This window comes from Corylus avellana, chromosome 3 (assembly GCF_965113065.1).
Source record: "Corylus avellana chromosome 3, dhCorAvel1.hap1.2, whole genome shotgun sequence".
NCBI classification, from domain to species: domain Eukaryota; kingdom Viridiplantae; phylum Streptophyta; class Magnoliopsida; order Fagales; family Betulaceae; genus Corylus; species Corylus avellana.
In genome coordinates, this window is record NC_142492.1 from 20,834,567 (window position 1) to 20,844,967 (window position 10,401).

Here is a 10,401-nt window from a genome sequence, read left to right on the forward strand (position 1 = left end):
TTAACGAAACAACCTAAATCTATAACAATGCAATAGAATTGCAGAAGCTGCTTAGGTCACTTGGGCAATCAGGACAGATGTCTTACACTAATAGCTTTGCTTGTAGAAATTGTCATTAAGAGAAGATTAGCAATCTGTTACAACTGTGTCTGATTTTATCTTCTCAAGCATCTTGACAACCTCAGCCATTGTAGGCCTCATGGAGGGCTCTGGTTCAAGACACATCAAGGCAATGTTGAATACGTTGTTAATCTCATCCTCTGGACAATTTTCTAAACTACTGTCGAGTACATGCTCCTCCCTCTTATGTTCAACAACTGCCTTCACCTGCTCAAACATTAACAGAACAATTTCAAACAAAGTGAATCACCATATCAATCCTTTAGAGAGGTGCAACATTCAAGCACTTTGCAACAAATAAATGCTTTAGACATTTTTAATTTAATTAAGCGGGTCAGACCTCTTAACCATAACTCTCTAATTTTGTATTAGGTTCGTGTCGAGTTCGCGGGTCATGTCAAAATTTGTCAGCCCTACTTTTAGCCAAACCTTTTGGGATAAATGATGATTTAACATAATATTAGAGCCCGAAATTCTAAGTTCAAACTCTTAATCCACAATTTAATTCCCATTAAAATTATATATTTTACATGCTTAAGCAATCTGATAAGCGGGAATTTAACAGTAACTTACCCATGACACAAGCTTAGTTCCCTCCTCCATAAATGCTTCATCAGTCGGTTTTTTCCCTGTCAAAAGCTCCAGCAAGACAACCCCAAAACTGTAAACATCCCCTTTTGCCGTGGCTCTTCCAGTATCAAAATATTCTGCAGAACATAAGTGATGAGAAATTAGTATTACTAGGCACACAAGATCCAAGATCAGGGGAGACTAACTATAAAGGCTTGGTGGTTGATACCAGGAGGCAAATATCCAAAAGTTCCAGCAACAAATGTAGAAACATGAGTCTTGTCTGGTTCCATCAATGTTGCCAGGCCAAAATCAGACACCCGAGCCTCCATGTTCTGATCCAACAATATATTGCTTGACTTAATATCTCTGTGAATAATGTGAGGGATGCAATCATGATGAAGGTATGATATTCCTCTTGCAGCACCTACTGCTATTTTGTATCTGGTTGCCCAATCCAAACCCTTCTTGTTCACAGCTCTTCCTGCAGTACCATAGTCTACTGTTAGAGCAAAGGAAAACAGAACATAAATGGAAAATTTAAAACAAACTGGGTTTATGTACGTGTGTGTGTGTGTATATATATATGTGTGTATTTTGTGTTAATATGAGTGGGTTTATGTGTGTGAAATGAATGTATATAAACTCGATATCTGTTTAAGATTCGAGTTAATTTAACTAAAAACTCAAATAATAAATCTTAACAACAATTAAATAATTAATAATTACTATGAATTTATAAATAAATTAAACAATCGCGACATTTACTTCATATATGAAATCAATAAGTTAATTGAGTTGAGCTTGAGTTTGTTTGACAAATAAATGAACATAGCTTGAACAAATTATTTAGCACGGTGATAAGCTCGAGCTCGGCTCGTGTCTGAAAAAAAAAAATAGAACAAACCCAACTTGAACATTCAATACTCGATTCGATTACAGCCTTACAAACAAGTTTCCATGTCAATGAACATAAGAAAGAAAGATATTAATTCAGAAAAATATAAACAGAAAAAAAAAAAGCTTGGGTTTGAAGCTAGAAAAGCATACCATGCAGGAAACTGTCAAGGCTTCCATTAGGCATGAGCTCGTAAATGAGAAGATTATAGTGAGAAGCAGTGTAATATCCATGAAGAGTTACAATATTGCGGTGCTTTATGTCTCCCATTGCTTCCAACTCTCTCTCAAAACCTCGATCTCTTTCTGCAGTTCCCCTACTCAGTCTTTTGACAGCAAATGCTGTTGATTCATTCACAGCTAATCTGTAAACTGTGCCATATCCTCCACGCCCAATGATGTCCTTGTTGCTCAGTTTCAGTGTCTTCTTCAACAACACTTCAGATTTCAGAGACTGCATCATTGGAGACCTGAACATCACCATCTTCCCACCTGCATATGCCACGGAGACAAGATTCCAACTCAGAATCTCCGCTCTGATATCGTGTTAATTCTGTATATAGATGTATATACCTGAGAAGCCATCTTCATAAACCATGTGCCTTCTTTTCCATCGCCTATAGAGGAGGACTGAAATGATGATCTTTGATATAACAAAAGCAACGCAGCATATTGTTATGTACAGTGCTAAGACCACAGCATTTCCCATTTACAAATTAATAGAGCTTCAAGGCTAGATGAAGTATTGCAGAGACTTGGAAAATGTCTCAAAATTTGATATGGAAAATATCCAAATAAAATGTTAATTGGAATCAAAATATATATATAATCAAGTTGAGGGGTGAATGAAGGGAAAGTTTATGAAGGAAGCAGCTAGAATGGTTTTGATAAATGATCATTTGAGACAGATGGGGGGCTCTTAGCTTTATTATCACGTGAGGAAGGGACAGCTTTATTTTTGTCCGTGTACCTTTCTTGACATTTTCATTTATGTACGTATCCGGGCATGCCGACTCCATGAAACGTGCTACATTTTAATTTGGTGAGTACGGACCAGAATCTCTAGCAATTTTTTATCTGAGTAGAAAATATGAGAGAGTTTCTATGAGATTTATGTGTCCCAACAAGTGAATGGGTTGTGTGAAATTTATTGGAACAGATAGGGTTTATAGAGACTTGTTCACATTTACTGTCTGAATTGAGAGAACTCGTATGAAATGAGATTTTTGGCAATTTTTTAGTTGAATTGTTAGTAATCTATGTAGAAAATGTGAGAGAGCTTGATGAGGTCTACCTGTTCCAACAAGTGAGTGAGCTGACCAAAACTTATCGAGGCAAATGAATTTTATAAAAATTCTTGTATATTTATTGTCTAAATTGCTATCAATCTAAACTAAGTTCGTAGTATACTTTATTGGGTGAATGTATAATATAATATAATATAATGTAGGTGATAATCACATGTAGACAATAAGTACAATGGAAGGTACTTTTATGGATAATGTCATGTGGCCGCAAAAGTTGAATGCCTGGAACACGGTGGGCATGATGAGAGTGGTGAAAATGGAGCAAAATTCAAAGAAGGGTGACAGCACATCCCACCAAAAGGTGAAGGGCAGCAAGAATGCAATCATGTGAGATTCTACGCTGTAACCATTTATTCTTTACCACCTGTCTGGCTGTCCTTGCCCTTTGTGTCAGTTGAGAATTCACGAACCCGAAACAACATCCTCTTTTAGGGATAAGAACACAACATCATCAGTTTGGGCAAGTAAAAGCTTTTATAAAACTTCAATTCGAGCAGTAAATTGTTGGGGTTTGGGCTTGGTAGGTTCGGACTTGGATCTCAAAGAACACATGTCATTTTATAATACTGAGTTAGAGAAATTTCTTTCAACTTAATAATTTGAAAGAAAACTTTATTGGTCCAAATCCGAATCCCTTATTTTCCGGACTTTTCATATTTGACCCCGCCAACACTTTCCGCTCCACCACCAGATCAGCACCCATCCCACCCACAACACTCACCACACTCCTTAATTCTCGCACAAGATTGTATAACTATCTCTCGTGGAAGGCTCAGGTAAGTCCCACAAGTTCACAAATTTTTTGGATTACTTGTCCGCCGTTTATCAACCATTAAATGTAACTGCTTCTCCTTTGCCTTTTTGTTATGAAGTTCTTATTTCTTGTCCTCAGCTCGAGTAGAAGCTCGCAACTACGTTCACACAAACTGTTGTCATATCATTCAAAAAAATTTCAGAAATTTAGAATGAAAGAAGATTGCCCACAGAAAAATGAGGACAATGTGATATTTATACTCTAAGATAGTGAAATATTTTTGCTAGGGAAAAGAAATCAGAAATGCAATTCACAGCCTCACAGGTGAAATTGGTGTACAAGGACTCACAGGTGAGTGGCTTCTCTGTCAAATGGAGAGGATATTGGTTGGATTAAATCGTTGACTAGTCAACACTTGGTTTGGGAAATGGGGGGAGTCGTTAAACGCACAGTGTTGGCTTCAGCACTCCAGATCTGTCAAGACATCGAAAAGATTTTAGATGGGCGGCCGATATTCCATTGAAGAACCTTTTCCATTGTGTGCACGCAAGGCAGTAAACTTTGAATGGGTATTACTTAGAAAAATAAAAGGGAAAACTTTAGAAACCTCTGATATGAACTTTCTTTTTATACCACCATTCTAGAGTTTTTAAACTCTAACAAACTTTAAATTTCTTTTAATTACACTATTATGTTAGGATTTTCTGTTAATGTTTTTATCAAAATGCTCAAAATACCCTTGTTTTTGTTTAATTAAAAAAATTCTGAAAAGAAGTTGCAAAAAGCACGTTTTCATTTATTTGTTTTTATTTTTATTTTTTTTTGTGTCTGCAAACAAGGCATAAGATGAACACCAAGATGACATCTCTGAGACGTGTTAAGAAATATCTATTTTATTACTAGCTTCAAGAATGAGATATATGTACTTACATGTACATGATAAAAAAAAAAACAAGTAGAAGTAGATAAAACCTAGAGAAACCTCCCCTTTCCGGGAAGAGATCCTAACTATCCCACAGTCCAGGCCACTTAAGATAATCCATATTGAACAGCTCCTGCATTCCTGTGAGCAGCTACAGCAACAGCTGCAGCGCCAGCTGCACCAAATTGTGACTGTGCCTGCAGCAGTTTTGCATCGATGGTAATTCGATCATTCAACTGATCTCCCTTGGTTTGCGGTTGGATATATGGATTAGTGTTGACATCCATTGCCATGCCCGAGGCTGGTTTGGCTGTAACATTGCATTGTTGGGGTTTGGCTTGTGACAAATCTCTCTCCTCCTCAAACCCAGATTTCTCTTGATTCGCCGTGTGAGTCTTTAGAAACCACTGTTGAGTTACTGCCTGAGGAGTAAGAACTGCATTTCTATCATACATCCTTGAACCATATTCATCTTTCATACTTCTCAAATCCTCATAAGGCAGTACTGGTCCCACAACTCTACCAGGCTTTGCTGTTCATAGAAAACAAAAAAAAAAACATCACAATCACACTAGAGAATCTGGGCAGATTTCAGAACTCCCTCAAGCATGGCATTATTGTTGCTTAACAAAGACAGGAAGCAGAGAAACAAACATAGAGAATGCCACACCTATTGGAACCCTTGGTGGAGGCCGTGAAACTTTAGATGGATTTCCAGAACTTGCATCCATTGACCTAAAATTCGATGAAGCCTGCTCTGCAATTTGCCGGTTCTGATGCGAAGTCAAATTTTTCTGTGTGCTAGGAGGAATTGTATTTGAGTGAACAGTGGACCTGCAAATAAAGTTCAGTAAACCACACTTATCAGGATATCCTATAGCAAAATCACAATATTCCTGTAGCGGTAAAATCATTCCAAATTTAACCCTTCCATTACTGAGTTAACAATTAGACTCGTTTGTAGTTCCACTCTTCCAAAAGGCATAATTTGCCCTAATGTGAGGGAGCCCAGGAAGCATGGGTGTGTGTGCACACGAGCACACACAGAAAGGCCATCTATGATGGCCTGTTGAGGGTTCCACTCACATACTTTCCATGTATGGGGGAAAAGCCTAGGCAACACAAACACTCGCTGAAGTTAGATTGAACTTGTGCCTTTACCGTGGGAGAGAGACATGCTTCCTCTCTAAAGGATAAACCGGTGAACTTTTACCACCATTTTCCTCAAGATGTGCAAACTGCTTTCTGAACTGACATATACCACTGCAATGAAGTAACATGCAACAAATCATCATAAAAGTATAAAAAAAAAATACATTTAGAAGAAGAAAAAAAAACACGCAACAGTTCTCAGTGAAAATAATTTTTAAAACCTAGGATATAGGAAATTTGAGCCTTCAGTTCCATTCACGTAGTCTTTGAGCAGCTGAGGATGGTATTCTAGTATCTCTCGGTATATTAGTTCTCTGATGTCCTCCTTTATCACCCTTCTTCTCTCAAACTCGAACTCCAACTTTGAGATTGGCTGAGCAGAAGGTTCTCTCTCAACTTTGGCAAGTCCCTTAAAGTAAGGATCAGCCAATGCCTAAGAAGATAAAAAGAAAGAAAAGGACTATGATATTATTTTGGGCAAGAAAAGGCTTTAGAAAAAAAAAAAAAAAAAAAAATCATTAAGAGGCTTCATAGATATGCTGGCTAGATGAATCTCAGACAGTACTCAAACAAGAAGAAAAATATTGAACACAGACCTCTTCGGCAGTTGGCCGATCCTTCGGATCAAATGCTAACAGCCTCTGCAATAAACGGAGTGCAAGAGGATCTGCATTTGGAAATTTCTGTTGAAAGGGCACAGGAGGTTTTTTCCTCATTTCTATCAAATATTTTCGCGACTTCTCATTTCGAACCTGGATATGCTCAACACAAATCTAATATCAAGAGCATCAAAAAGCAATACTATAACTTGCATAACAACAGAGATAAAGAGACAGAGAGATGTATCTTACCGCTGAAATGGTTTCTGGTGAAGGTGTCCCAAGAAGATCAGTGATCAAATCTAATTGATGAATAATACTTTTACCAGGAAATAAGGGCTTCCCCGTCAGTATCTCAGCGAAGATGCAGCCAATACTCCATATATCAATTGCAGGTGTATACTGTAAAAAAGATATAAGAACAAGTCAGACTAACAATTTATTTTTACCAACTAAGAAAGTTGACACTGCAATTGAACTGTTTCAGAGAAACTGGCATAACCTGACACAATTACCTGAATGACAGATATGTAAACTTCCAAGACAGTTCAACAGTCCTCCCTGAACAAGAATTATTATAATCTAGGCATTACTGCTTACTATAAGCACTTAGGAGACATTCTAAAAATGTGATTTTCAATGTTTATACCCATCTTTTCTGGATAGAGGATAAACTACGTAGAGATGCTAAAAGGGATGGGATAAATAAAGAACAAATATACCATACTGCTTATATCATACCCATTCAAACCCTGGTCTAAAATCTTTCCGCTCATAGGTGCTCGATACGCATGTATAAAGTCCTAAATAACTTCCAAATACAAGATTGGAGTGAAGTTGCAATTCAACCAGCAATCAATTGAACTTCAATGAGTCCAGTACATTATAACATCCAATATGAGTTTCCACTTCAAACTTCATGCCACATCACCAAAATTAGGTTTAAGTTTTCCACTGTTTTCAATGGTACTAAACAAATAACTGATATTTAAATCTCTAATATGACTCGTTTGAGATAATATGGTGAATGATGTAAGAAAAGTGCTCCTGGATACATACCCATCAAACTCAGTAAAAACTATTCTAATGTGCCTCTGAAAAACGCTTTACTAAAAATTGAAGAGTGGTAAAGATCTCTGCAAAATGAATTAACCAGAAACAATCATGCAAGATGATGAATTCTGGAAACCGAGAGAATGTCAAGACTATACAAAACAGCATGCATAACAAATTAAATCCATCAACATAAATGACATGAATTTGGGAGATGCTATCCATCTGCTAACATAGGGGTAGTAAAGCAAACGAGGAAACTGCACATAAGCTGTGCATGGAAGACAAGCCATATACCTTTGAGAAAAATGATCCACACAATTCCGGAGCCCTATACCATCTTGTGGCAACATAGTCCTGCAAAGTAAATTGAAAGAAACAGCATAAAAGATGACGCTTCACTCACTACTGGGAATATATATATCAGCCAATGCCTGCCATAAAGCTAAATATGTAAGAGTATAGGAAAACAATGTACCGTCCAAAATATTGTTGTTGGCATATCACTAAATGCAACTCTTGCTAATCCAAAGTCACAAACTTTGAGTTTGCAATTTGCATTTGCCAATATATTTTTCGGCTTAAGATCTCGGTGATAAACATTTGCTGCAACCAATCAACCTAAAACATGTCAATGCCCACAACAGATTCCAGACAACCCCCCCCCCCCCCCCCCCCCCCCCCAACAAACATTAAAAATAAAACTAAAGGGAAAAGCAACAACCACAGAAGGAAGCACATAGAGCAAGAGCGCACACACATGCCAAGGAAATTACCAGTATGCATATATTTCAATGCACGTAGCATCTGATAAAGAAAAAACTGATGGTGTTCATGCGTCAAGTCATCATTAGCTTTAATCACTTGGTGAAGATCAGATTCCATTAGCTCAAAAACAACATAAATGTCTTTGAACTCTCTCTTTGATGGTGGCAACATGATGCGCTTAATTTCAACAATATCAGGATGCCGTAAGAGCCTGAGCAACTTTATTTCACGCAGGATCCGTATAGAATCAGAGATGTGCTCAAAAACATCATGTATTTTTTTTATTGCGACTTTTTCGCCAGTATGTGTGTCAATTGCTGCACAAACAACTCCATAGCTTCCCTTCCCTATAACTTCAAGAATTCTATATCGATTTGCATCACCATAGTCAGTAAAAAAATCAATCTCCTTCAGGTCCTGAAAAATGAAAAACCTAAGTCAAATTTGTGTGTATTATTTGGATCTTAAGTCAGATGATTTAGTCCAGACAACAAATAACTATCAAAGAATTAACGCTATATACAGTGTAAACAGGGAATTAACCCTTTCTCACTAACCATACAAAACTAAGAGTATAAGGCTAGCAGTGCACAAAATTCATACATGCACTACAGGTCCCCTAAACTAACCATACCCACAAGAAAATAGCCTGAGATCAACAAAATCCAAACATTGTTCTAAACAATAATTTTCAAGTATTTCAGTGTTTCATGATCCTTGTCGCAAATCCAAGTTTCCAACCTCATCGGTCAATCACATAGCCAAAATGGGCAACTTTCAATGATCCATAAAATTTTAACTCAAAGCATTAATTTTGTTTTAAAAAAAAAATACAGAATATATGAGCTCCCAACAAAAAAAAATAATAATAAGGGAATAGAATCTGGCACTAGAGAGAAATAAAGCATAACAATTTGCGGTAATGAAGTATCAACCAGTAATATAAGAGACCAGATCCGTTTCTTGGAATTGAATTACAGAACCGTATATATAAAAAGAATAAGAAAGCCCATAAAGAAATCCACATAAGACAGAATCAATAGTTTGCTTTTAGGTCCTAGCAAAAGCACAATTGTTTATCCAAATCAACTGAATAATTGTTTATCCAAACCCATCAAAATCAAATTCTTACGGCCGACACACATCAATCCAACACCCACATGTTCATTTAAAGATCATACTGTTCTTTTAAGTTTGACCATAATTTTGTTTTTTTTAATAAAATAAAAAAACAACAAAAGAAAAGAAACAGAATCAACACCCTGTAAAGCTATATTTGGCACAGGTTATGCTTCACAATATCCAGTAATTCAATTTTCTATTTTTATTTCTCTTTCTTTTACTTAGGTCTGCTCAATTTACATCCTACGTTTTATTCATCGTCTTCGATCACAAGTATAAGCTTACCTAACAACAACAACCCCCCCCCCCCCCCCCCCCCCCCCCCTCAAAAAAACAAAAAAAAAAAATCAGTCTTTCACATTTCCCAGCATGCACTTTCTCAGCAACCAAACAGATCACAACCCCAAATCAACCAAATGGCGAGAGACAGAGAAAGAAAGAAAGAAAGAACGAGAGGGAGAGGGAGATAGAGAGACCTTCTTTGGCTGATTTTGCAGCATATTCTTTGTTCTTGCTTTTTCTTTCAGATCAAATTGGAAAATTTCAATAATTGAGAGCAAAACTTAACCGCATTTGCCCCAGCAAGACCAAATCCGGATCACGAGCCCACAGTCCGCCCTCAGATTTCGCCCGAAACGCTTCTTAACGCTTCTTTACACACATACACCACATCCAAATCTCAATCCCCCACCACTGAAATCCCAGATCCACCAGAAACCTCCCCAATTACCAATAAACTAGTTCAAACTCGACCGAGAATCGTCGAATTTGAGTTGAGAGCCACGAAATTGGGACAATTTGGGGATTTTGAGTGCCGCACAAACCCTAGTTTAAATAAAGAAACTGGAGTAGCAGTGACACAAAGAGAGAGAGAGAGAGAGAGAGAAAATGAAAGGAAGGTGTGGTTTATATACGTGGGAAGTCTCATGGAGTTCTTCCTTATCCACTCATTTTCAAGCGCATTTTGTAAGAGGATCTCGCTTGGATGCTGCACTGCCTTTTCTAGCGTTTTTTAATGCTTCATATTTTAATTTAATTTTAATTTAATTTTTATTTTATCAAAAAATAAAAAGCGAAAATGAAATTAAATTTGACTCGGTTTAATACTACGTTTTATACTTTTATGTTACCTCGTTT

The 10,401-nt window shown here is 37.1% G+C and overlaps 2 protein-coding genes across 3 annotated transcripts; both read right to left on the reverse strand.

Annotated features, from left to right (window-relative positions):
• LOC132175212 (Protein kinase superfamily protein) lies at positions 1–2,447 on the reverse strand. Its single transcript, XM_059587083.2, has 5 exons — positions 2,161–2,447; positions 1,741–2,079; positions 920–1,174; positions 694–827; positions 1–327 (listed from the first exon to the last, which is right to left on the reverse strand). Exons 1-5 carry the CDS (start codon positions 2,294–2,296, stop codon positions 127–129), a joined length of 1,065 nt encoding a protein of 354 aa, XP_059443066.2. The 5' UTR covers positions 2,297–2,447; the 3' UTR covers positions 1–126.
• A 2,076-nt stretch (positions 2,448–4,523) lies between these two features.
• On the reverse strand, positions 4,524–10,172 carry LOC132173814 (mitogen-activated protein kinase 19). 2 transcript variants are annotated; one of them, XM_059585427.2, is made up of 10 exons: positions 9,741–10,172; positions 8,151–8,559; positions 7,853–7,980; positions 7,672–7,731; positions 6,574–6,723; positions 6,319–6,474; positions 5,944–6,155; positions 5,732–5,833; positions 5,241–5,404; positions 4,524–5,102 (listed from the first exon to the last, which is right to left on the reverse strand). In XM_059585427.2, the coding sequence occupies exons 1-10, from the start codon at positions 9,762–9,764 to the stop codon at positions 4,678–4,680; spliced, it is 1,830 nt and encodes a 609-aa protein (XP_059441410.2). In that variant the 5' UTR covers positions 9,765–10,172; the 3' UTR covers positions 4,524–4,677. The 2 variants fall into 2 exon arrangements, with proteins under 2 accessions (XP_059441410.2, XP_059441409.2); XM_059585426.2 differs by having other exon boundaries at positions 6,319–6,495.
• Between the last annotated feature and the right edge of the window lie 229 nt (positions 10,173–10,401).

What these genes read in the sequence shown, in the direction of transcription:
- LOC132173814 (XM_059585426.2), bottom strand. Translation starts at nt 9,764, where the DNA reads ATGCTGCAAAATCAGCCAAAGAAG. An exon ending in TGCAAAATCAGCCAAAGAAG is followed by an intron (nt 8,560 to 9,740) that starts GTCTCTCTATCT and finishes TTCATTTTTCAG; the next exon opens with GACCTGAAGGAGATTGATTT. An exon ending in AAGCATGTCTCTCTCCCACG is followed by an intron (nt 5,405 to 5,731) that starts GTAAAGGCACAA and finishes CTTTATTTGCAG; the next exon opens with GTCCACTGTTCACTCAAATA.
- LOC132175212 (XM_059587083.2), bottom strand. Translation starts at nt 2,296, where the DNA reads ATGGGAAATGCTGTGGTCTTAGCACTGTACATAACAATATGCTGCGTT. An exon ending in TTATGAAGATGGCTTCTCAG is followed by an intron (nt 2,080 to 2,160) that starts GTATATACATCT and finishes TGGCATATGCAG; the next exon opens with GTGGGAAGATGGTGATGTTC. An exon ending in GAACTAAGCTTGTGTCATGG is followed by an intron (nt 328 to 693) that starts GTAAGTTACTGT and finishes ATGTTTGAGCAG; the next exon opens with GTGAAGGCAGTTGTTGAACA.